Genomic DNA, 27246 nt, shown 5'->3' with positions numbered 1-27246 from the left:
ATCTGCTTTACTACCCGTGGTGTCTGGTGGTGCCGTACGGAGTTTACACGATGCATTGTACTTTTCGTGCGGATTTTATTTTGGATTTCTACCACTTCCTGGAGGCCAGGGGGAGGCACAGTGGGAGGAACCAAAAAACTCGGTGCCACAGCCATTTTGTTTGTGGGCAGCATGGTAGAATTCTGTCAGTCAGTATAAGGAGGGGTTTTTAAAACAGTATTTATGGAAAAACTATTCCTGCCGTAACGGATGTATCTGTTGAATTTAGTGTTAATTTAGTTCTTTCATAAGGTAGGTATTTCTATTTGTAAGTAAATTGAGTATTTGTTGGGGTTCAAGCCTCCCCACTTTCCAGGAATCATGGATTTTGTTTCAGGCATGACTGGCTTTTTTAGATGCTGCGAGGTTGCTAAACTACGGCAGGGCTGGGGTGCTGGCGGCGGGGCCGCCCGATGCCGCGGGGAAAGGCCAAGGGATGCGCTTATCGGCAGAAACTTGCTTCGGGGTTAGGGGTGGGGGCTGGGGCGGGGGGAGGGAGGCAGGGAAAACGGCAAAGTCTCGGAATTATTTTCTCCGGCTGTCTTTCTTTATTAATTCTCAAGAGGCGGCTGCTCTCATTGAAGGGAGGGATGAGGCGGGGGGGTTGCGTGGAGCGAGCCGTAGTTTTGCAGTGTCACCGAAAACCAGCGCTAGACTTTGGTCCTGTGTGTTTCAAAGGCGGGTGTAAAATGGCACACTGCATTTTTCCAGGCGGCGGCGGCGGCGGCGGGGGGAGCCGGGGGGGGGGCGGCGGGGCCGCTGCCCGCGGAGCCCATCGAGCCGCCGCCGGCCCTGGCAAAGTTGTGACCCCGGCGGCGCCGGGCTCCCCCGCCCCGGCTCCCGGCCGCCCGCCGGCATCGCCCGCAGACCCTCGGGGAAGCCGCCTCCTTCCTCACCCGGCGATCCTGGCGGGGGTGACGGGGGCGGGGGGGGGGGAGGAAAAAAGGGAGGGGGGGGAGGGGGGGGAAGAAAAGTCTCACTTTTTGCATTTGCGAAATATTTTAAGGATGTTCGGGCAGCCCTTTGCAGCATGGAGGTGGCTGGTTGTAGGAGAGCGAGTATGCAGTCCATATTGTTACAGCCGTTCTGCAAGGACTGCCTTCTCCGAAGGTAAGTTTGTGGTTTTAACCAAAAATATTCGTTGCTGCGGTTTTTGGTGTGTATTAGAGCTGTGGAAGGTTTTCGTTGTGTTGATGAACAAAACGTAGCCCTGTATTTTTCTTAGCTTTGATCTCATGTGTATCCCACCCAACGATGTCTCCTTAATATCGACAATTACTGAAGTCAGTTTTGTTTCCTCTTTAAAATTTTGTACACGCGAAGCTTAACAGCAATTTAAGTTCAATTTAAGAGTATAAGAACTCAGATATTTTCCAGATGGACTTGGTTTTTTGGTTCTGGCTTTTTGTTTGGGGGGTTTCTTTACCGAGTAATAAACAGATCCGGGACCAAATATGTGGCTGTCTTTATAAATATAATGCAGCTCTAATACGTAAGGAAGCATATTATGTTGCTGCTATATGGTCTGGTCGTGGCTAAAAGAGTTTACAATGCCATTTGTGATGGCTCTTGATGGATTACTTTGGTCTAAAGTACCGGGGAAAACTGCCCTTGGTATGGTGAAGGTGGAGATTGACATAACAGGGTTTATATTAAGTTATGTCTCTTACCAAACAGTGACCTTTTTATTTGCAAATTAGCGCTCTTGTGGCAATTAGCTTAAAGCGTTAGTTATATAAAGGTTCTTATTTCACCACACTTCATTTAGATGTCTTGGGGTTTTTTTGAGGGGGGAGAGCGGTGGTTGGTTTGTTTGTTCTTTTTCCTCCAAGAAGGTACATTTGGGAGACATTTTGTAATTTTTGGCATTTTTCTAGGCGCATTTTTTTTTCACACGGTGGGAGATCTTTTTTGTTTTGCATTGATCTGTGTTGGTGGCGCTGTGGCGCTCCGAAACAATTTGTGTCCCTGGCTCTAAAGGGGGAGGGGGCTGGGGGGGGAGAAAGGTGGGGCACGGTTTGATCTATTGTATCTTTTCCTTTTCTCTGTATCAAAAGTAACCGCAGATTAGTTAGAAAGACGATTAAATTGTATCTCTGAAAAACTGTAGTGTTGCGTGAACTATGGCCCGGAACAGGCATGACCTCACCCTTTTGCTGGTTTGTGTAATGAAGCAGATTTTCTTGGCGCCCCCCCCCCCCCAATCCTGTACCTAGAGACCAGTTTTCTTCAGTAATGAGATTTTCGGCCCCACCCCCAAAATGATTTTACAGTGGCTGCAGATGAAAGGTTTTTAAATAATTTTTGCATACAATATGGAAGGCTTTGGTACACATTTATTGTGCAACTAGTCCATTGTTTGCTTGTTGTGAAGTTAAAGGTTATATTCACCGCTGGTTATTAAACCGTAAGGTTCCTCTTGTTTGTGTGCTTGCATATTCAAATTTCTTGCTGAGGTCTGTAGGAGTTTGGATTGTGTATGAAGGTGGGATTGTAAGGAAGGGAAAACCTAACGTAATCCTTCAGATTGTAACAGGATTCACCTGAGGTGGGTGGCTTTTTTCTTTCCTGTTGCTAAATGGAGCATGCATTTTACATGTATTTATAAATAGATACATGTGTGTTGTTTTCTTTTGTTACAAGGTACAGATCACCTCGGTTCTAAGTGCAAATGTTTTAGAAGGCTTTCTGCTAACATCCATATTAGGTGTTTAAGAAAACAGAAGTGATTAATGTTCTAAGAATATGGGTGGGAAGACATAGTCAAGCCTATGATCAGAGCATATATTAGAAAACTCAACAGGTTCAGGAATAAATTTAACATTAAATTTAACACATTTTTAAGGAATCAATGTGCCTATTATTTTGGAGTGATATGAAGCTGACAATTTTAGAGACCTTTGCATCTATTTTACATTTCAATGTCTTCATTATTTTTAAAGAATAAATTTGACAAATACTGGACAGTTTGAAACAGTCTCTAAACTTCTCATGAGCATTTGAATCTTCAAAAATGCATTTAGCTTTTGTTTTTAAAGAAAGTTTGCTCATTAAGTTATTTAGTTTTATGGAAACTGGTACACAACTTCAAGTAGATCTCTGCAATGGTCTCCTTTTTTTTTATTTATTTATTTCCCGAAGGAAGGTAAAATTCACTTCTGTCTCAGGTAAATATATCTTGTAACCTTCTTCCAGTAAGAGACATCTATATCCAAGAGAGCAGTCAGCTTTTATCATCTCTCCTCTGTCAGACAAGATCTTCTTTTATGAAGTCTTGGCTGGAGCATAGAGTCCTTTTGGCCTATGACAGTGCAATATGACCATCACATCTTCAGTGTCCTGGTACAACTCTTAGATCTTGAGGACAAGTATCAAGATATGGACCCTCTTAGAAGGTGTGGATTTTGGACGTCTTCCTACTCTGAAACGTGATTGCTAGGTCACAAGGTTGGCATTTCAGGTTATGCCAGTGGAAGTAGAGCCAGTTGTTGTTGAATCTATTACAATAATTATAAATCTTAGAGAATCACTGGATTATTTACATGTGAGTAGTTCTGATATAACTTTCATTTTCTTCTTTACATCATGTAGACCAATGTTCAGTTTGCTCATCCATGGACAACAGTACTGAGCAAATGATAAACTACTGAAGGTAATTTCATGCTTCTGCTCCTCTTGTCATCCTGGACTATGAAAGTGGTGATTTCTTGTGACTGCAGCCTGTGCACGCAGGCCATGAATGAACTGATTGCTAGTGATCTTGCTGCTCAGAGGCAGCTTCTAGCTCAGTGAAGTCAGCAAGAACACAAATGCTGAATAGAAACTTGCTTCACACTTGCTCTTCTTTCTCCCGTTCAGTTGGGGCTACTCTTTAACATTGGTTATGGTTTTGCAACTTTGATGCTATATGTGATGAAAGTGTCTGTTCTCACTCCTACCAAGAAGTCATAAGGTGAGAGGAGTGAAGTGCTGATGTTTTGCAATTCAGTGGTTTCCTCACTTCTCTCCTGCTTCCTTTTTGAGCCATTGTTGAACAAGAAATAGTTCCCAGCAGATGTGTTGCCAATAAGGAATAAGAATTGATTAAGATTTAGCATCCTCTCAAAGCTAAATAGCAACTAATTTACCTCCTGTATCTTCTGCAGGAATGCCTGGAAGAGTCATTACTGAGGGGTGGCTCTGTCTTAATTGTGTGTTTTCCCCACCCTGTTCCTTCTGAAAAGCCTGTCTGTAGAATACCAGGACCTAAAACATAAGAGGGTTGGTTTTTTTTTTTTTTTCCTTGGTGGGTTCCTTAATTTTGTCCCCTATATATCCCTCCCTTTCTAAGACGGCAAAACTAATATATTTTTCTCCTAATACAGTTTTTGTTTTACCTAGGAAGTCTGTATAGACTCCATACACTTTTCAAAGATATTTGGCTCTCCTGGCTTAAAACTATTCGAAGTATAGCATCCTACTGTAAACCAAATAATCTTTTCCAAGATCTTAACTCATCCTGACTGACCAAAATGTTCTGTGTGCCTTCACGACACTCCTCCTACCAATATTACTGGTATTATATACTCAAGTAAGAGGCACAGGGTAAAGATGGCTGGCTGTCTAAAATTGTCACAGAAGTGCGGGTGTGTAGATCCCAGGCAGATTTAACGAGCTTCCAAAGTTAGCCAATAATAATGTGAAGACTGTTCCCCAGATGTGTGCTAGTGGTATAAAAGAACATCGTTTGGGACTCGGTTCTAATAAAAGCCATAACTCCTGCTTCATTCACTCATATATCACTGTGTTCTCTATTTTCCTATGGTGATAACATACCTTGGCAGCTGGGACTCCTGGCTGTTCTCTTTTGAGGGTTCTAAACTATTCATTGTTTCCTTGATTCAACACTCAACAAGGTTTCAGGAGGAGGGGAAAAGGTATCTTTATGTTCTAAACCTTGTGACATATTCTTGTTTCTCACCTTTCTTATTTCATGACTTTTCTATCTGTAGTACTTCACATCATACATGTCAGCATCAAGTTACAGCAATGAATAATTTTTTAAAAACTTGCTTCAAGGGTCACCTGTTTCCCAGCTGTGAACAAAGGATGATATATTTCTTGCTTGCTTCAGACGCTCATCTTCTAGAAAGTTAGGTCCCTCCACACCTCTTCCAGACTGGTATTTGCATGGCTTTTCACTGTTATGAAATAATCTGCTCTACCTCCTGTATGCCAGAGGAAACTGCTATGGCTAGCACATCCTTCCACCTTTTAGCATTCTTCATATTTTTCCTCTTTTATCAAATAGCTCAAGAAGTTAATTCATGTTGTAGTGAAGAGGTCCAAATCCTCGAGACAATCCTAGATTTTAAATGCTTTAGTAAATGTATAGGGGGGTGGGGATCAGTGCTTTGAAACAGAATTTCTCTGGCTTGCTGTTTTGAGTAACAGAGTATGTCTTGGACACATACAACCACGTACCAGTGGCTTCAGCTCCCATGGGCTGCTTTAGATTCTTAGCTAAGTCATGTTTCCAGTATATCGTCTTACCACTGGACTGTCCTTTGGCCCCAGGAGCAAGATAATACTAATACTACAGATTTCCTTAATAGGAGGTTTTGTTCATAAATTCCCTACTGATAATAGCTAGAGCCTAAAATGGATGGTCAGTATTTGACCCTTAAAGTAGGTATCGCAGTGCTTAAAAAGTAAGTATATTTGCTAAAAAATATTCTTTCTGCTCATCTACTTGTATGAACAACAGAGAGAGATGGGAACTGCCAAATAACATGTGAGTACTAGTCTTCACTAGTTGTGCAGGGAGTTGAGATGCTGTTATGGAGGTCCCGGATGGTGAATGGAAAGTTGCTCGGACGCATACAATACCATACAATAGAAAACAATAGTTACGGATGCCAAAGTCTATTGGTTTGAGCACCAGTAAAAATAGCAAGAGCTCTAAATGCCAGGCCTTCTGCAGTCCATGGGAATTCAAAGCTGGAGCAAATGGTTTCAAATGGTGGGACGCTGACTCTCCATCTTCTGTTGTTGAAGACAACCTGGATCTCTTTTGTTAGGGAAAGGGAAAAGAAGGAGTTAGATTTTACAATGTGTTGAGCCCTGGGATTCCCAGAGGAAGAGGGAAAGAGGTGGGCTAGATCTCATCCCTTCTCCCAGGGCTGCTTCATGAGTTTTACTCAATAATGTTTAAATGTAAAATGTAGGAAGCCCCAGGAACAGCAAGCAGAACCAAGGACTTGTTCCTCCCAGAGCAGTCCTCTTTTTGTCAGGTTCCATTTCCGTTTTTCTCTAGGACCTGTGCTTACAAGTGTATGGTTAGATATCTAGGTAACATGCCTGTAAGGTGGTGTTAACCCATGCTTCAATGGATTAACAGTAAGCTATGCTTCTGAGTACATTGGAATCACTGTATCGTAAACACTTAATATAGATCTTGCTTCACCTAACTTTAGATGGCTATTGTTAAATCTGTAATCCTAGTCATTGAAAAGAAACAGGTCAAGTAAATCACATCTTTAAAAAACGAACAACAAAAAGACTGCAACAAAAAAACCCCAGATTTTGGATTTCTGCTGTGATATGAACCATATTTTAAACTTCACTGAGTATCCTGATCAGATCTCCATCTGCCCAGTACGACTAGCTCAGATGTGAATGTACTCACTTAATCAGATAAATCCCATGCCCTAGTGTTTGCTTATACTGACTTGTGCATGCTTTAGGTAATGAAAAGTTAGCTCTTAATCCTTTCTCCCCTCCAGAGCGTTTAGAAACTTGCTGAATGGAAGCAAGACCTCCCTGGCCTCACAGGTGTGTGCATCCTGAATATTTGTTAACAAATAAGAGAGAGTTTTCCATGTTTGTTCAAAAAGGCTAAAAAAACAGGTGACTCAGATCTGGGCCTTCCAGCATTATAGGCTTAGGTCCCATATCTGTTTACTAGGAATCTTGGTGCTGCCATAAGCTGATGACTAAAAGAATAATTTCTTCAAAGGGTCCTTTTACCTGACAGCTTTTTATCTGTAATGCCAGGCATAGACAGAGCATGTTACCTGGATTAATTCATTCAGGGAGTTTTTTCTTAAGAAAACACAAAATTTAATTTCAAATGTTATAATGCAGAGCAGTTATGTTATTCTGATTGTCTTAAAGGTATCCATACAAGACAGAATATCTTGATGCCTTTAGACAATGTGATTGTGTATTCACAATTCAAGAAAAGTGCCACAATCAGCATCTTTTAAGGAGAAGCCATGCTGGATAACAGAGGGGAAAAAACTTACATCTGTGACTCCACATACACAAGTTCTGTTTGGCCCATATCCATTTATAATCACATAATGAATGAAGAGTCCATAAGAAAGTATTCTGATTTCTTTCGTCATCTCTGAATCAATTTCCAAGCTAAAAATTGGGTATTGCAGGAATCTGTGGGACTTGGAAGTTCTAGTCAAGCAGACTTTCAGATGAGCTACTTTAATGTGAGAAACTGTTTTCCTTCCTATCTTCTGTGTTCTCCCCTGATTTTTTTTTTTTTTTTTTCTGATTAGGTCATATCGTTTTTGTGCTAACACACAAGCAAATTCTAGAGTTGCTTACAAATCAGATGAAGTTCAACAGACTTGGCACTTGTGACCAGTACCTGGCTTGTGCACAGGCCCCTGTGTTAATGACAGTGGTCTGTCATCTTCTCTTGGACAGATCAACAGAGTGTCAAACAACTGTAAAAATAACACATTATTTAATAAAAGAATGAGAATGGAGTGTCTGTATCAGAGAGGGGTGAGGGGGTGAAAGCTTTAACTGCTTGTACTCAAAATGATTTGAGAAAACTACTTTTCACTTGGTTGTGTTTCTCAGGTTGCCCTTACAGCAGACTTGGGGGTTTCACTGAGGAGGGGAGAAGAAAATGCCAATGATATCACATCAGCTTGGGTTTTCTGAGCCCACCTACAATAGCAACATAGAGAAAATAAACTAATGTGATTTCTCTATCTATCTTCTCAGGGCAACTTCGTATTTCCATCTAAACCAAAACACTTTCCCTCTCAACATCTGCCCAACTCCCATGAGTTTTTTGCATTCTCTAAATGTTGAAAAACCTCTGAAAATGTATTTTCTTCAGGTTAACCCTATCAGAGTTTTCCATTTTTATGCCTCTAATGCTATCATTTAAAAATATATATATAGCAAAACAGTCTTATCAGATCAGTTTTGTATTCAGATCTAGCCTCCTCTGCTGGATATATGTATTCAAACTTAGTTCATTAGCTTTTTTCACTAACAGGGTGTTATTAATTTGAGCTTTCTGAAGTGTGTATGTAAATGTTTGGTTATAAATATGATCATGATTAGTTTGTATCCTAGAAGACAAACAGTATCTTTATAACATTCTCTCATGCTTAATTTAGAAGCATAAATCAAACTACAGCATGTAGTGAAAAGGAATCCATATCTGAGGTTGAAACAATTTTTGTGTTCTTGCAAACTAATAACATCAGACTTTTGAAATCCAAAAGCGGAGTTATTTTTGGTTTTTTCCTTTCTTTGGAGAAATGTATTTATCTTAAGTAAAGATGGTATAGCCTGTATTAGGTACTTAATAACACAATCCTATTAATTTGATCTGGAATTCATGAGGGTTTAGTCATACCATAGGTATGTAGGTAGATCCCACTAACATTAAAAAAAAAAAAAAAAAAAAAAAGCTTGACCACCCCCCACCTCCACTCCAATCTAAACACATGCGTTAGGAAATGCCTCTTCATTCCAAGATGCAAGTATACTTCCCTGCACCAAAAGACTTCTGAAGCCTAGCTAATTCCTATCTAGGTATAAATTAGTATTTTCCTGAATTGTCTGAGGCAAGCAGATATACTACTTTCATTCTGATTCAGGAACTGCAATTTAAAGCACTTGACATTATAGAGTAGGTATCAGACTATAACTCCACTTTATTTAACATCAGCAATGTAATTCTGAAGTTCTGCAAATACTTGATCATACTATCCAGAAGCTCTGAAGCACTTGAAATAATTTTCATGGATTGACTTGCAAGATAGAAATCCTGTCTTGGGAGTGTAAGGTATTAAAGTAAATGATTTATTTTAAAAACAAAATTTAAAAAGTTAGAGCATATGAGTTTACCTGGATTGAATATGCTATATATTTGCGCATACATAGAGCCATGCAATTAACAGTGTAGTAGTAAACTTTCTAAAGTTATGCAGAGGAACATAGCTTGTCCCCAGTATGTTCCTTTATCCCAGGTTAGTGTGTGAACACTGTGGCAGCCTAAAGTTTATGTAGTGGTGTGGTGTGTGTGTTTGTGGTGGGGTTTTTTTGTTTGTTTTTAACGTAGTGGTCAATTGAAGGATTCAGGACAGTGTGCATCATTGTGCCTACCATCAGACCTATGTACAACCATAATTTCTCTCCTTCTGTTTTATATTTTTAACCCTTCACCTTATCCTATGCAGAATATCAAAGTAATCTATACTTAGCTCTTTGATTAATGAATTAGCAGTTGTGTTGGCAAGAGAAGGTGAGGCTTTTTTATTTGGTTTGGGGTTTCTTGGTTGGTTGGTTAGTTGGGTTTTTGTTTGCTTTTTTTTGGTTGGTTGGTTTGGGTTTGTTTGTTTGTTTGTTTGTTTCCCCAAGGCCAATCCTTTGCATTTCCAGCAAGAAAAGGATAAGATTTTTGTCCTTCTGCTGGCTCTTTTACTGGAAATATATAATCATATGATTAACTTCACTTGACTCAGAAGTTATTCATGTGTTATAAACCGATGTTTGCAGAAGTCCATGCCTAAGTAAGAGGTGGCTAGCCTGTCTGCCCAGCTCAGATTTTATTTGCCATAATGTTTTAGAGTAATTAGCATGAAAGAAGAATAAACTGTGATTTTAATAGTATTATTGTTTTGTATTTCAGAATACAAAATGTTTTGGATAAAGTTTTTTTAAAAAGACCCGGAGCATAAAGTCAGACATTTTTGGATTTTTTTGTCCCCCTTTTTCTTTTTCTTTTTCTTTTTCTTTTTCTTTTTCTTTTTCTTTTTCTTTTTCTTTTTCTTTTTCTTTTTCTTTTTCTTTTTCTTTTTCTTTTTCTTTTTTCTTTTTCTTTTTCTTTTTCTTTTTCTTTTTTCTTTTTCTTTTTCTTTCTTTTTTTTTAAACTTTGCAAAAGGGTTACATTTTTAAACTTTGTCTGTCTTACTACTTAATCCTAAAAGATTATTTTGTGAAACAAGTTGCTGGAGAAGATGACTAAAGCAAGAATTCAAGATGTATCTGCATAATATTTTGGAGGGAATACATATTACGGAATGAAAGAGTAAAGGAGAAGCTCGTAAATCACTTATCTTTTAACCCTTACAATTCTTAGGATAACTATTCTGAATCCATTAAAACTTAAACAGGGAAAGATATCTTTCAATACAGAAGAGTCTCAGCATAATTTTTGTCTTTTTAGCGCTGCTATATCTAACAGAATAACTGCTTCCACTCTTACATGTTTTCCCTACACACATAAAAACTTAAGTCTCCTGAACAAGCCATATAAAGGAAGCTAATTCCTTTCTGACAGTAGTAAAAAAACTCCCACAAACCCTTTGTGCTTTCAGCTACATTTTAGGCAAGAGAATGGTAAAATGGGCTCTATCTATACAGGTGATGTTGGGACAAATGTTGAGTCTGTAAAATAATAATCCTAAGTCATTAGTTCTTCTCGCAGTCTTTCTGCTCCTCCTATGGAGGCAACAGCCTCCACCATCTTTAAGAACTTAGCTGTAGTTGCAAAAGTAGAAATGTGGTAATAGCTTTTGCTGCTCCTCTCTTAACTTTGTTTCATCTCAGTAAGAGAATTGCTGGCTAGTGGCTTTTCATCGTTTTTTGGATATAGCTCAGTAGCATAACAACTTTCAGGTTCAGCTTAGTTTCCCTGAGGGTGCTGGACTCTACTTTTGAATAGGTATGGCTGACAACACATTCCCCAAATAAGATTACACCATTAAATTGGCATCTAACTCCTTTCACTCATGTGTAAAAATGTTGCCTGTTATATATGTACTTGAAACTATAAAACCCCACCCATACACAGTGATATGTAATTAGTCTGAAAAAAAATAAGTAATCCTTCATTTATAGAATAGTTCAGACACTAGTCTTGTAGGCAAAGGTTTTCAAATATAGCATGTGACAGTGTATTACTGTTTTGAGTGCGTATTTAAATTGCATATACAGTTTTATCGTTTTCAAATCCTTTTTGCACAGGTTTTGTCATTCCAGACTACTGTATTCTGTAGCCTTCACAAACTGGATCATGTGAAGGAAGAGGGCAGTGGCAGTAAACTGTAGCTAGTGGGGGAATATAACTTCTAACATGGATCTTTTCAAGTGGCTTTTCTTCTGATTTATGTAGTTGGGTTTTTTGCTGAGCTGTTAAAGTACCTGATTGGATTCCTACTTGGTACTCAGTGCAGCTTCATAAGCAATGGTGCTGATACAAATGAAGGGGCAGTGAAGCTACAGAGGAGAAAGAATGAATAGCAGAGCAGAAAGCGGGACCCAGTATCTTAAACCAGTATTGTTGACAAAGGCAACGAATTACAAAGTGATAGTCTCATGCGGAGAGCCTGAGAAACAACAGAACTATTGTTCATCTCAGCCTATCTTGTTTTTGTTAGCATTACCTGATGTAAAATAATGTTGTCTTGTGATTTTCTGCATGTAGTTTTAAAATGTGAAACCCATTGGTCACATGGTAATTCCTTATCCAGTTTTAAGTATGGCCACTTGCAACAAAGTGTTAAAACTTCGGATTTTGTTGCAAGAAAGCCAACTTCTGTGTTTCTGTTCTGAATGTTAAGGACACAACTAGTTTTGTAATGCTGCTTTACTAGTCATTTCTAGTAAGATACTGCTCATGAGAAGGGCAATCATTGGTTTTGTAGTGGAAAAATCACATGCTCATGTTTAACACTTCCAAGCTTCTCATTTTACCAGGCTGTTATATCTCCAAATTTAAAAATTTTTAGGCAGCTTTGGAATCTAAAGGATTATGTTTACTTACATTCTATTGAATGGTAACAGAAATAGGAGATTAAATGCAGTATTACCCCTTCTCATCTCTGTTTGGTATTCTGCAGTGTAAATTGGAAGTGCTTACAAAAAATAAAAGGCAACTAAAAGATTTGGCCATGCAGTACGTATACCTACCTGTTCACTACAGAAATGAAAATTCATATAAATATATATATATATATATAAGACAAGTTACTTTCCCCTCATTGAGGCAAGAATTGAGGAAGATATTTGCTTGGTCACTACTTCAAATTATGATTCAGAAAGAACTTCAAACAAGCTTTGTACCTATTACATCTCAACCATTAACACCTAAAGCAACTAAATTAATATATCGTATCATTCTTTGAGATGCCAAAGCTATGAAACACTAAATTATCTTTCAAAAAAATGGCAGAAGTTATCACAAAGATGTTCTACACCAGTTTTGTAGTATGGTGTCTGAACTCTTTAAACATGTTTGACAGTTCCATTATCTCTTTTAAAACAGACAGTTGACACCAGCAAATAAGGTGAAATCACTATGAATTACATCAGTTCATTTATGGTTGAAATCTTCATGCTGTTAAGATAATTTCTATATGTATCTACTCACTACTGTAATGTGACATTTTATAAAATAATGAAGAACCTCTAGTGTCATATTTGCCTACATTTATCTCATTCTAATCCGAACTCCAGGTAGCTCACTGAGATGATTTAAAAGCATATAGCTATCTGTAATGTCATAAAACATAAACAAAAGAAAGGTAGCCGAGCAGCAAATTTGAACAGAAGCATCACTAGCAATTGTAAAACAGGAATATACGTACAGAAACCATAATAACTTACTACAGAACAAAAAAGCCACCTATATCTTTCCAAATACCCCTAAGAGTAAGTAATTCTGGAAAGAAGTATAGTAGCTTCATAATGTGTCATTTCTTAATACTTGATTATGGAAAGTGGGGGAAAAAAGACGAGTGATACTTTTTATCAGTTCACAGTAGTCAGCATTTATGGAGATAAAAGGCAAAAAGCAGGTCAACAAAATTGCTATATAAAAAAATGTTGAGTTAGTGAGCTCTACAACAGTAGAAGCAGGGTGTAAAGTAGTCCCAGAGTGAGAAAAATGAAAAATTGCAAATATTTATGGATATGCAAGTTAGTGTATAGTTTACTGTACCCAGCATATTCCTCAGTTTATGAAAATACTGTATTATCTTCTGTAAGAACTATTTTTAAATGATTCGCAAATGAGAAACATGTTTTACCTTTAATGTGTTCTACTTTTAATTGTTGTCTGCTACAGTTTTAAGTAGGTACAAGGAAATTATGGCTAAATGTATGTAAGGAGTCAAATGTACTTGGTTTCTAATCCCAGTTTGACTCTGGATTTCAGTGTATCATTATTTTGGGGTGAGGGGAAGGAAGGAAGCAAGCTTAGAAAAATCAAAACAAACAAATGACATTAAATATTCACTGTTAATGCTATGTATTGCTATGGATATTTTTTTTTTCTCAAATAAACAGGCTTTCCTTAAAAGTGGAACAATAGAAAACTCATATATGCAATATCAGCCTTTATATTGTACTTTATTTCAACCTTTAGCTCCTTTATTTTATACTTGCCTTTATATAATGTAGTTAATTGGAGGTAAACTCCTAATATAAAAAATGAAAACAAGAATATTTAAAAAAAAAAAAAAAGCTTTTTAGAAGTTGAACAACTGTCTCCTAGAATTTTATATCCTTAAAATATGGAGTTGCTGGATTCCAGAAAGCATCAAAAAATGACACACAGTTTAACCTATATGCCCTTTATGCATAGCTATTTTGTGACTAGAACCAATGATTGCTCTTAGAATGGGAGACAATATTAAACCCGTGTTCAGAAGACTACAACTCATGCCTAAAGAAACTACTGAAAGTCCTTCTTTCGCTCAGAGAGGTTTTAAGCCACAAAACTAAATAAATACTAAAATTTGTAAAAACTTGTCAAATAGTACACAGACCTTGCAAACCAAAATAGCAAGTTAAGTTTTTGGGCTTCACAAACCTGAGTTAGATGATATCACAAGAGACCCCTTTCTGTAGCTGTAAAGGTCAAGTTGTTGGATCTTCGCCCTTAATGCTCAGTCTGAATTTAGTACTTTTGAATGTATATTGAAATGGTTGTATGTACCACCTACATAGCTGATGTACAAAGTTCTTTCATTTTAGTAAAGCTTGTTCTTTTAATTACGTATTTTGAGATCATAAAAAGATGGAGCCTTAAAGAAATGCCTCCAACGTTAAACATCTAATTTCAGTGGTTTGTACAAAAAAAGAACAGCAGTTCAAAATGCCGTATTCATTATATTTCAGTTACCTTACAGTTCATTAAATTTCAGTTTTTAAAATGGACACATAGCACTTTGCTACAACAAATGAGTTTACACTTACTGATCTTTTACTGATGCTGGCAGAATATTTTGGTGGTTATGCAAAACATACCAATTTTACATTAACTACTATCATAGTGCAGCACTGATGTCTACAAATGTAATGTGAGCATTTTGGTAAATGCTACAAAATAGCAAAACTTAAAATATATCTGCATATCCTAACTGAAAGGAAGGTAAAATAGAAACATCAGTCTATTTATGTTCTATACTTCTTCCTGTTATCACCTTTACAGAACAGAAATTAGGGCTGATATTGCGTTGTTTTCAACTATCACACTTTTCATCTTACTAGCAAATTAATTTAGGTAATTTTGAGGACTAATCAACTTCTGCTACAAAATAGTTAAACGCAATCTGTTTTATTGGCAAAACATTAGAAGCTGATGAGTCCAAGAGTTTCAGGCCAAAACTCTTTCTTAATGCATGCTGTCCTGTTTGTCTCAAAATGTTATTGTCCATTCTGCTTGTTCTGCACTTTTCTCAAGCCTGTGGTAGGGTTAGAAATGCAAAGGTCAATTAAGGATAAGTTTAAACGTGAATATTCTTTCTTTATAGTTCAGGATATTTTCAATGCTTTGCTTTTCATTATGTATTGTTTTTCTTTCATCAGTGGAAGTGGACAGTTATATTTAATAGCCTTAGTTTTTGCTTAGCTGCCAGTTATTTCATTTTCATTTAGTATTTTATGTCAAAGCCAATCTATGATAGTGTATTGCTATTTTTTTTTTTTTTGTCATCACCTAATCTGTCTGCTAGTTGGATAAACTAAATTATTCAGTATTTGTGGAAAACTCTGTAGGTGTTTTATGTGCAATTTATTTTTGGATTACTTTAGGATTATTATTTCTAGCTAGTGTGTGCTTTAAGCTTTAAAATTAGCGTAAAAAGCAATATGCATTTTTTAACATTTGTTTCTGATGTAACTACTGAAATACAAATGAATAAAATTATATTCCTTAGTTCATGCCACTCTCCTTTAAAAAACAAAACAACAAAAAAAAGCCCCAACAACCCTCGCTTAAAAAAAAAAAAAAATCTCATTCTCCCTAGCAGCTGTCTTCCACTGCATTACCCATTTGCAATACAGATAGAATTTCCTGTCCCAGAGAGGCTGTGAAGCTAAATGACTTGCAAGTGAAACAGTCTGGGAGACCTATGGGGAAGTCAGACATGCAAATAGTTGGCTTGAAACTGCTGTTAACAACTGCATCTAGCAATATTTCATCCGGTGGCTAGGAGTTGTTTAAGGTTGAGGATGGTGGTATTATTATTAAAAAGGTGATACAATTAAAAAAATGGCTTTTGCTTCTATTGTAGAGATATCAGATTTTTAAAATTACTAAGCAAACCAAGGCTTATCTAATGCTTTTGCTACATTTATGTCCTATTTCTGAAAGTTCTATTTCCCAGGAGTAATATGTGATAAAGAACAAGTTCTGTCTACTGATTCCCATATAACAGTACAAAACTACAAAGTTTTGCTTTAAAAGTGGAGGGATACTTAAATTCAAACAAAACACAATTTTCTCACACTTTTTAATGAAAATAAACATACCTTCAAGAAGGTGGATTTATTTATGATTTAACTATAGAATTAGAATTACATTATGACCTAATGCAAGAACATAACATATATAAGCATGTGAAGTGTTCCTTAACTAGACAGCTCTAGTGATGCCCTGGGAGAAACGGTTTTTGACGTTTTTATGGCTGCGCTGTGATGACCTGGGGCAGCATGTGGAGACATTACTGAGACAAGTGAGACTCTAAATTTCCTATCCCTTGCTTATAGCAGAATACTGCATCAATTTAATCAAATCATTGAGATGTAAATGAGCTTACCTAATGAGACGCTCAAATTAGTTCTAACCTTTGCCTGTAGCGAGCTCGTTTGAATGGGTAACTGGTAACTTAAACCAAGCAAGGGTTAAACTAGTTCACGTGTCTGCACTTCGCTACTGGAGCAAGTTTCTGAAAGCCTCAGAGAAATAGGCTGGAAATGCTGTTGTGGAGGTGACCGGTTCTTACAGTTCTTCACGTTTTCAGGGAGGTGCCTGTGTTTCTCCTTCATTTAGCACGAGTGCGAACTGGGCTCCGCGATGCAGGGAGGGACCGAGCCCGGCAGGCAGGTGCTGCTGAGGGGGCAGGGGGTGCCGCCTCGCTCCCGGAGGCGCCGCGGGACGCCCGGGACAGGGGCCGCTGCCGCCCCCGCGGGGCTCGGGCCTGGCCCTGAGGCGAGCAGCGCTTCCCCCTCTCCGGGCGGCCGGCCCGCGGTCGGAACCCCGCGGCGGGCGCCGCTCCGGCCGTTCCTCGGGGGGGCGCCGCGCTGGAAGGGCACCGGGCGGCCCCGCCGCCCGCCCGGGTCGGGGTAAGTTCAGCGCTCGGGGCCGGCTGTGCTTCGGTCCGGCGCCCAGGCGGCCCCCGAGTGACCGGAAAGGTCGGGGCCGGCACTGTCCCGCTCTCCCCCGCTTCTCTTCCCCACGCTTCCCGTGGCGAGGAGGCTGTCAGGGAAAGGCGTTGCTCCTTTCACCTCGCGGAGGCTTCCCCTCCGGGGTTGGCGGGACTTGGGACCAGCTGAACCCCCTTACCCCCACAAGAGCGGAGCGCGCCTTCCCCGGCGCAGCTCAGAGGCAGGCGAACGGAGCGGTCCTGGCCGCACGCTGAGGAAAAGCCTTCCCCCCCCCCCCCCACGCGAGACGGGGACCCGCGGGGAGCCGCTGCGCCCCCACGGCCCCGCCAGCAGTGCCCCGTGCCCGCTGCCCGGCCGCTCCGAGCTCTCCCGCGCTCCCGAGCCCGCGCTCCCGTGCCCGCGCTGCGCGCGCTCTCCCCCGGGCGGCGCTGTGCCCGCGCCCCTGCGCGATGCAGTGTGGGAATGGCTGTGGCGCTGGGGTTGGCTGAAAGAGGCGGCCAGTCGAGGTTTAATGTCCGCCATGTTGGCCGTGGCGTATTGAGCGGAGCCGGAGCGGCGGAGGAGAGAAGCCAGCGCCCAGCCCAGCCGCGCCAGCCGGCGCCGCCGGGCCCCGTGTCGGAGTGCGCCCCGCCCTGCCGGGCGAGCCCCGGTCCCTCCATGAGAGCGCTCGGCGGGGTCCGGCTCTCAGCTCGGAGCGCTCTTGCTGTCGCCCCCCCCTCCCCAGCCGGAGCCGCCATCGCCGCCTAACATGAGCAAACTGTCGTTCCGGGCCCGGGCGCTGGACGCGTCCAAGCCGCTGCCCGTCTTCCGCTGCGAGGACCTGCCCGACTTGGCCGAATATGCCTCCATTAACCGGGCCGTGCCGCAGATGCCCACGGGCATGGAGAAGGAAGAGGAGTCGGTACGTGAGACCCCCCCCCCCCCCCTCGGCCGGGTCCCTCCATCCCCCCCGCACCCGGGGCCCCCACCTTCGCCTCTGCGCAAGCACAAAATGGCCGCCATCTTCTCCCCGCTCTCCCCGCCCGCCGGGAGAGGCGGGGGGACCTGGGGAGGGAAGGTGCCGAGCCCGGCGGCCCCCTACCGCACCTTCCCCCAGCGCTTTCCTACGGCCCCCTCTCCCCCCAGCCCGCGCCCCGCCGTAGCTGGCGGCCCTTTCGCGGGGCCCCGAAAGGCACAAAGGGGGTCACGTGATGCCGCGGGCGGCCGCCATTTTGTCTCGATTCTTGGGCCGGGCCTTGTGCGGCAGCGGCGGGGAGACGGGCCTCGGCGGCGCCGTGCCCGCTCTGCCCCACCGGGTGGCGCTGCCGAGCCGGCCGCCGCCGCAGGGGGCGCTCGGCGGCGGGTGGCGCTCGGAAGTTGTGGCTGCCGGCGCGGGAGCGCGCGCCGGCCCGGGACGCCCTCGTGGGGGAGCGGGGAGCAGCGGCCGGGCCGGCCGCGGGCTGGGGTGCAGGCGGTAAGCGGGGCTCGGCGGCCCGGAGTTCGGGGTGCGGGGAGCCGAGCGGGGCTCGTTGCTGCGGGGCTGCTGAAGCGTTGTTGTCTTTGCCGGCATTCCCCGCGCACGTGTTGTGGTGGCGTGCCTCCTCCTGACGGGCGGTAGCGCTCGGGCTGCCGCCAGTCTGCGCGGACTTACCCTGCGCGCCGCAACCCGGCGGGAGCTCGGGTCTGCCGCTGAGCTGCTCCGGCGTGAACTTAGCTCTGTGTTGGTAGTATGGTTTTTTTGGCTGCCAGAGATAAGAAGTGGAGGGGTTTCTGTTTAGGTTTATTTGGAAACCCTAGAAGTGCTTTCAGACAGGCGTGGTGTAAGTAAAATTGTGATGTTTGCTACGTGGAAATGCAAAAGTCAGTACTGAAATACTACTCAAAGTAAGAAAATCCGAGTTTGGAGGCTAAAAGTCTATCGCTTCCCTCTCAGTTTTGCTGTCTCAGTGGAGAATGAAACTTAAACCTTTTAGAACTTCAGGATCACTTAATCATTCATTCAGCACGTTCCAAGATAGGTATAACATTCAATACCTGTTATTGCTGAAGACCCCTGCTGAAGTGGGTTGTTATTTTCAGTGTTTGCAGATCTTTAATTATTTCCTTAGTATAATCAGTTTTCCCCATTTGTGCATTAAGCACAGCAAATAAGAGAGAACTGTAGAAATACAGTTATGTAAACAGGTTTTGAAATTTAGTGATAAGAACAAACATGACAGCTTCATAGCCTTGAGTTTTGCTAGCTGTCAGGCTTCCGTTGTCCTTCAAAGGTGACAGGCTGTAAAGTTCCTGTTTGTATTTCTAGATGTAACAAACTTTGAGTTACTTCTCTAAAACTTAAAATATACGTATCTTCTTTAAATGTAGTCTTCTCTTTGTGGCACTGTTGCTCCAAGTTAACTGATTGTGTGACTTTTTATGAAATGTCTTCAGGCTGAATGATTTCTAAAGAGTAGTACTCTTTGCATGTTGTTGTCTCCATTCAGTAACTACTCTCTGAGGCTTTTCTAGTGTAACTGCCTACCATTTTAACATAATTCAATATTTCCAAGTCCTGCGCAAGTCATAAGTTGCTTTAAACATCCACTAAAAGGTATATTATGAAGTGTGTGGGTTTTTTGTTGGTGGGTTTGGTTTTTTTATGGTTTTGTTTTGGTGGTGTTTATTTTTGTGAAGGTGCTCAAAGCGTTAGCATGGTATCCATTTAGTAGTATTTAAGCAGTAGGTAGCTATGCTTAGGTGGTCGTGTTTCTTTTGACACAGTAGATGTATTCTGAATTGATACTTGTAGATTCTGAATGTGAGAGAGAGCACCCTTAATTTCCACTTGTACCAGAATTTTAAATTTTATGTTTGCTATGATGCTTGCATGCCGAGTTAACTTCTCAGTTAAAGTGAGCAAGTGTGCATGCATGCATTTATGTATGTAGAAATGTCAGGTTGTTATCTTTCTCTTCTACTGTTTGCCTGGCAGCTACACGTTTTCAGGCTAGAAAATTACATGGGGTAACTATATAGCCTCCGTAAACCCAGAGATGTATGTCCTAGCTAAGGAAAAGTAGTTGTGGGCAAGGGAAAATTTTTAAACGTTAATTATAAGACTTGTTTCTGTGGTTAATTTGATGCTTTTGTTTACTAAATCTAGCTTTGAGGGTTGAACTTCAGAGCTGTAGGTGTAAGTAGACACTTTCCACAGTTAAAGTTTGCTCATGCCTTTGTTTTAAATATATGTGTACACACAAACACACCCCCTCTAGAGAAAATTGTTTGCCATCAGTAAACGCAGATGTCTTCCTGATTCCTTTTCAGATCTCCTTACATAAAATAGTTAATGTTAAACTCTTCCCCCTTCTTGTTTCTGCAAACTTGCTAAATTTCCTTCCTTGCCTCTGGTCGCCCCAAAAAGCTTTCTCTTCAGTTTTATATTGGTGTTGACAACAAAGAGACATGGTAGTTGACTAAAGTTACGGCAAACCTCACAGGTTTAATACCCTACCACATTCTGTTTCCCAAACTTCATGCCATGCAGGATTTAGGAAAGTTGGGAGTTTGTGTTATGTAGCAGTTGAAGACTTTGAGATAGAGGACTTTTCCTAATACTTATGAAAATAATAGATATTTTGTATTATCCATTGCTTTACAAACAGATGGCAAAGTGCCCATAAGAATCTGGGGGGGGGGGGGGGCTTCAACTAGTGTGAACAGGCATTTATAACCATTCTATAACTAGAACTCTAACATTGCCTTGAGTTTTGCATAAATGTAATTTTAAATGGAGTTAAGGGCTTTCCTCTTGACTAAATAACTTTCTCTAGGGAAAAATGCAATCAAAGAGATTTAATATTCAAGCATCAAGTCACAAGACATTTAAGACTAATTAGTGTTTTGATGCACAAAAAGGAATCTATTTTGCTTCCCTTTCATCTTATCTTTCTCCCATCCAGTTCCTACACAGAATAAATATGGAAAATAGTACATCTTCATTATTACAACTGGAAACTTCAGTTGAGCAGTGATGTTTTGTAAGAATCTTCTGAAGGAAAAACAACCTTGCTAAGTTGATCTGAATTCTAAAATATGCAATTGATAAGAGGGATATAGTAACTAAAAAGAAGTGGCAACTAAGGGCCTTAAAGTGATGTTAATTCTGTTAACGAGTATACCTTTCTGCTTAGTAAGTCATAACTTCAGTTAGTGGTTTTGTCTGGAGGTAGAAGACTATAGTAGAAAGCTCTTTGGCACACAGACAGTGGTACTTGAAGTTATAAACTGATACTGTGTTCTGACAGTTGATTTAGCTCCCAAGTTTCTAGGGTAAACACATTGTGGCTGTTGCCAAGTCTGTTGCTAAATCTAAGAAACTAAAAACTATCAGGAGACATATGCATCTCAAAGAAAAAAAAAAAAGCCTTCAAAATGTAATGACACTTCTTATGGAACACTGAACATCCCCTGTATTATCTCAAAATCCTGTTTTTGAGCAAAACACATCCTTAGTGCTGTAATTTTGAGAACCAGACAACAGACCGCTGTTAATAATATAGTAATGCAGATTTGGCTAACAAGTCCATTTTAATTCATAACTGCCTGAGTAAAGAAGTAGGTGGATCGGATTGGTTTATCCTTTGTGAAGAATTTTTTTTTAAAGGTGTTACTTTGTGTGGCCTGTTGTTTTGTGTTTTTTGAGGGGAGTATTGCTTTTCTTTAACTGGAAATTCAGATTCTAGACTGAAAGGAGACAGCTGGAAAAGCAGAGCAGAGGTAACTTTAGTTATTTGAGATAAAATGCTTTACTGAAAAAATAAGATAGCTTTTTGAACATGTTCAGTGACTTATGTTTCAGAAAGCATGCATAGCTTTACAGGCATCCTAAATTTGATGGCCTCCAACCAAACCAAGGAAAACTACACTTGTTTTCTCCGCATTTTTCTGAAAGGAAAGGAGATAGGATGCATACCGCATCCCCAGCCTCTAGATTCTCTTAGATAAAAAAATAGACACTTAGGGGGTTTTTGAGACTTTGTAGATAATTTAAAAAAAAAAAAAATCCTTGTGGAAAATTATTGTGAATATAGTTGGTTTTTTTAAGAGTTAAAAAAACCCAGCAAAGCCATGTGTTTGAATCACCTCATATCAACATTTATAAGGCATATTAAAAATGTCAGGAAGTGTGAACTTCTTAGCTGAAGCGGTGCCTCAACAAAGATTAGTGTGTGAGCAGAGATACTTAAGTGCCCTAGTATACATCAGAAAAATGAATTATCTAAGTAGGAAAATATGGCTATGTTGATGACATTTCCAGAGTTAATAACAGTCCAGTGGGTATGGGAATTATCATGGGTTTGAGGGGGTTTTTTTGTTTCATTTTTTTCTTGAGTGAGTTTGTTATCCTGATGTAAATGCTGATATTACTATAGTCATACTAGGGTTTTGGATGTTACATTTCCATTTAGTCTTGTGCATGTTCAAGTTTGTGTAGGTTAGATGCACATTTTCAGTCAGGTAAACTTTTCTAAATCCTGATGTCTCTGTCCTTGGTGTTGAGGCAGGGGAGAGAGTATCAAGTGGTGAGAAGTCCTGTTGCTTTATTGTATTACTCTTAACTCCCTCTTCTGACTAGGATCATGGTCCAGTGGTAAATCTTTGCCCTCATCTTAACTCTGAAGTAGCAGCTTTCTTGTCCTACTAGATTTCTGCCAGACTGATGCATTATGTGGAGTTCTGTTCTTAAGGTTCAGAGTTTAAAATTTGAGCTTGCTTTTTAATTTTAGTTAGTGTTGCTAGTAGCAGATAGAATTAAGCATCCAAAGTCTGAAATTATAAGCTGTAGAGCTGTTCATTCAGTTCTTACTGTTTCCCTTTGTGTATGTGTTGTGATATAACAGGTTGCACAGAAGGTGGAATTAAGTCTGTATGTGCAGTTGTCATCTGTAAATGCTGTCATACTCTGTTACCTGGTGTTTGAGCAAACTGTTGAAATAGTTTAAAATGTGCTTTTGATCTCTTTAAATCAATAGTTGTAGTTATCTTCCATGCCCTGGCTTTGGGGATGTTTAAGAAAAGCTTATTTGGTAAAATTTTATTATTAGACATAATTTTTTTCCTCCCAGTATCAGCATGACCTGTCAGTATTTGCTAAATGCTATAGAAGACCTGATGAAGGTAACGTAATGTTAATTCAAATGCTTTGGGACACTTTGAACATATTATCTAATAGTATGTGTCTTAATTTAGCAAAGCACTACTTGGTTAATTTCCCATTTACCCAGTTTGGGTAGGCTCAAGGATCACATCCTCTCCATAAAACTGCCTGAGGACAGCTACCATAGATCTCTTCCAAGCAATACCTGCACAGAAAATATGCCTTTCTCTCCCCAAATCTGTGCTGGAGGCATTGGGAAGCTACCATATCCAGATTCTCTTGCTGCTGAAACAGCTGTTTTTACCTTATCAAGGAAAAAAGCTGGTAAGGAATGTACAAGAAGGGATCCATATGTCACCATCTAAGCCATGATGAATTTAAAAATGTGTGAAGTAAGTGTATAGCTGAGGTGTAGCGAGTCAGTGTATGAATGGTCTTGAATTACATACATAAATTTCACTAAAGGTCCTATAGTCTCTTTTGCGCATTACATTCTTGCCAGCTTAAGAAACTGCATTCTTTGTATGCTTCCATAAAAGTATGTATTTTCTGCTAATTAAACAACTGTGTGCATGGTGTCTAAGAACTCTTAAAATAACCGCTACCTTGCTGATGCGCGATTCCCTGGTATTAAGTGTTGTAGGATCTTGTAGGGGCAATCAGAATTATATGAATGTAAAATCATAACAGATACCATAACTGAATCATCAGTTTCAAGTCTGGATTATTTTGGGTTTTTTTTCTTTGATGTAGAGTCAGGGAAGTCCCTACAAAGTTTTTAGTTTACTAACAGAAGAGAATCTGTCTGTGTGTGTGTGTCCCCTGTTGTAGAAGTCAAGTATAATCTTAAAACAGATGAAATGAACTCCTTTAGTGGTGGTCTCTTCTTAGACTAGGAGAGCTGAAACATTAAAGGATCTTGAAGTAAATGGGGAGAGTAGAGACAGGGGTTTTTGCATAATCTTTAATTCAGGAGTCCTGCCAACTGGAAGAGTATTGCTTCCTGTTTATGTCATGTTCCCCTTTGTCCAGCTTTTCTGCTCACTCATAGGAGGTGGCATCAGTTTTATATACCAGTCTAATCTTTTTTGTGCTTAATTTTAAATGCAGGTAACTCATAGATTACCTTCTTAAGAGCATATGTGTTTGACAGTTTGATAGGAGGGGAACAGAGAAACAAGGGTTTGTTGCAATTTTGTCTAAAGCAACAGTGTACAAACACTTCAGAGCTGGAAGAGATTTTTCTGTGAGCTCATATAGGCCTTAATTTTGCCTTTTAATTTGGTATTGAGCTTACTAACTTACTACAGATATACCTGTGTGAAAAAGATCCGAGATCCTTAGCCAGAGAATTTTGAGAGGAAAAAACATGACAGCTCACCACAAATGGCCAAATTTCAAGTGTAAGAAAACTCCCATACCATGTGAAAATATTCAGGTGATGAAAAGTGTTTTCCCACCCCCCTCCCCCACCCTGCGCCCAGCTCCCAACTATTTAGTAATAGTGGCAGCTTACTGGATATTTCACCTTCAGTTACACCAAAGCTTTCTCTTCTGTTGTGTTTAATGTTGGAAGGTATTCTGTGCACCTGAACATTGATGCAAGTTAGGGAGTCTGGCTGATGGTGAGAAGTAGCTTCTGTAGTGGGCAATTTATGTACTGTCTCCAACTACCTGAAAAAACTGGTTAATTCTGTGATACGAAACCCGCTTGTACCAACAGGGTTTTCCTTTTGAAGTCAAAGGGATAGTGGTGGCATAGACTTCTATTACAGATTGGTGGAATTTTTTTGAGGCTGGAATGAGATTGCCCATCCCAATTTGAAATCAGAAGAAGCAAAACTTATCACATTCATCTAGGAACAAGAAGTACAGATTACACCTATGGGATTTGACAACTTCCTGAAAGCTAGCAGTTCTGTGTAAAGATTTAGGAATCATGATAGATGGCCTGTTTTTACACCATAGAGAAGTCAGGCACTAACTTGAAGTTGTGAGCAGGGGACTACCATGAAGTTGGTTTGATAATGTGATGTTAGTTCTGTATATGGTGTCAGTTAAACATGTGATAATGGTGAAGGCGTACATGTCATGCTCTAAAGTAATGTTGACAATATTTAAGGTTTCAGAAAATAGAAGAGTTGGTTGATCATCAGTGCCATATGCAGGTCAGAGGCTTCTCCAGGAGGTCCAAATTCTGTTTTGAAATGATGGAGGATATGAATTAGCAAACTCACTTTGGAAGAATTTCAAGTCAGGACATTTGTGTTCTAGGTGGAGGATGTACTTTTTCTAATTTGTTTACTGTCTGTAAGAGTTACATATGTATATAAAAGCAATTTAATTCCTCCTAAAAAGCTGTTCCAGAAAATCTAAGTGTAGACCAGTCTTAAGGAATTAGTTTGATGTATGCATACTCAAATTATTTTTGATGTTTTCTTGGTTTCCCAGTAATTGCACAAAGAGAAGGCATGTAACAGCAGTGGCTTTATGCATAGCAGAGTTAACTACAGTGAGACCAATTGTTCATGTTTAGACTTAAGATAAAAAATGTTAGACTTAGTACTTTTCTGTTTACAATGAGGATGGTTAACCATTGGAAGAGATTAAAAAGCTCTCTCAAATTATTTACATTAAGACTGAGGGGAAAAAAACCCACAAAGATAGCTTCGTTAGCAGTATTCTTAATAGCACAGGAAGGAATACAACTGGCAGGGTTTTGGAGTTAAAGGAGGGTAGCTTATGTCAGGGTAGACTGTAAGTCATTTTAAGGCCAGGCTTGTATGGAAAGACTTTACCTCCTGGGAATTTTCACAGCCTGTCTTAAGGAGGAGCCCCATGAGGTTATCTTCCTAACTGTTTTTCAGATTTGATCTAACCAATGTAATGGATTTCAGCAAAGGATTGGGTATTAATTGCATACAGTAAAATGTTAATAATGGGATCCAATAATTCAATAACCTTAATGTTTGAGGATCAAGGTGATGTGGCTTTATTTTTCTTTTAATTCAAATACCTAACATCCTGTATTTTATTCCAGTAAAACTTAAGTTGTTCACAGCAACCTGCCTAGTATTAAATTGTTTCAAGTAGAAAAAAAAAGTGCAATGTACAAGCCCTTAAATCTGCTAATGTTTTCTTTGAGTAGACCACTTTGCTTGTCGCTGTCTCAATAATTGTGCCATAATTATATGATCATATTCCTCAGGAATGTATATGCAATTATTTCAATATCAATTTGTAAAGAGCATTCAATGTGAGTTTTGAATACCTGTAAGTTAATACATTGCTTTTTCAAGTCTTTGTTGTAGAGGAATGTGTGTGTGTGTATGTGTGTGGGAGTCTGCTCTGCTAGAACAGAATACTGTAATTTGCTGGCCTTAGGTATATGTAATAAGTTACTTGTTCTTTTTCCACTTCATTTCCACTTTCTACTTGTAAGAGGAAAAACTAGCTTTACTATCAAGCAATACATCAAATGACTAATGCATCAGAATAAAAAAGCTGGCTGCTGCTTTTGTAAGCTCTGCTCTCCCTTCTACCAGTGTATGTGTATTTCTGTGTGTTCAGCTGTATGTACATTCAAGGACTAACCCTGTTCTGGGAGGATCTTTCTGGTTAAATAGGTGAAGGTGAATTGCATGAATTGAGGATGGAATAAAAGTTTGAAAACTTCCTGGTCTGTCAGTCTCTTCAAGCACAGGTAGTTTGAGTGAGAGAGGAATCTATCTTCTTAAGGTTTAAGTACCACTCTTAAAGATTTGTTTCCTTTATATTTAATCAGGAGTTAAGAAATCCATGCTTTTTGAATTGCAAGCTTTCAAGAGGGGGGTGTTGGAAAGGATTGCTTTCCAACATCCATTTACATTCATACCTTTATACCAATTTCATTACTTCAAGGTTGTTCCTTCCTAGTTGTAAATAGAAATTAATTAGAGATCTTGCAGCCTGCCTGGAAGACTTACCAAGCTTTCATTTGAGGAGAAAGATTTGTAGCAAAGGCTGCCCTATATATACATTTCATGCTACTGTCCCTTTTCTGTTCTAATTTGAAGGGCTGTAGTAGAACAGACAGAATAGAGTAGACTATTTCAGTTGGAAGGGACCTACAATGATCATCTAGTCCAGCTGCCTGACCAGTTCAGGGCTGACCAAAAGTTAAAGCATG

At 40.1% G+C, this 27246-nt stretch overlaps 1 protein-coding gene across 9 annotated transcripts in view; it reads left to right on the top strand.

The window, feature by feature from the left end:
- Window positions 1–245: 245 nt before the first annotated feature.
- Window positions 246–27246, top strand: part of EPC1 (enhancer of polycomb homolog 1) — a 68208-nt gene continuing 41207 nt past the window's right edge. For 8 of the 9 annotated variants that reach the window (XM_050891062.1, XM_050891060.1, XM_050891059.1 and 5 more), the window contains exon 1: window positions 17562–17858. In XM_050891062.1, coding sequence (XP_050747019.1) covers window positions 17706–17858 — 153 coding nt within the window. In that variant the 5' untranslated portion in view covers window positions 17562–17705. Of the gene's footprint in view, window positions 292–1045; window positions 1150–17561; window positions 17859–27246 lie in introns of those variants that run through there. The other variant, XM_050891061.1, reaches the window with a different exon arrangement.

Source organism: Gymnogyps californianus, chromosome 2, assembly GCF_018139145.2.
Source record: "Gymnogyps californianus isolate 813 chromosome 2, ASM1813914v2, whole genome shotgun sequence".
Taxonomy (NCBI): Eukaryota; Metazoa; Chordata; class Aves; order Accipitriformes; family Cathartidae; genus Gymnogyps; species Gymnogyps californianus.
This window is presented reverse-complemented; position numbering and strand designations above follow the sequence as displayed.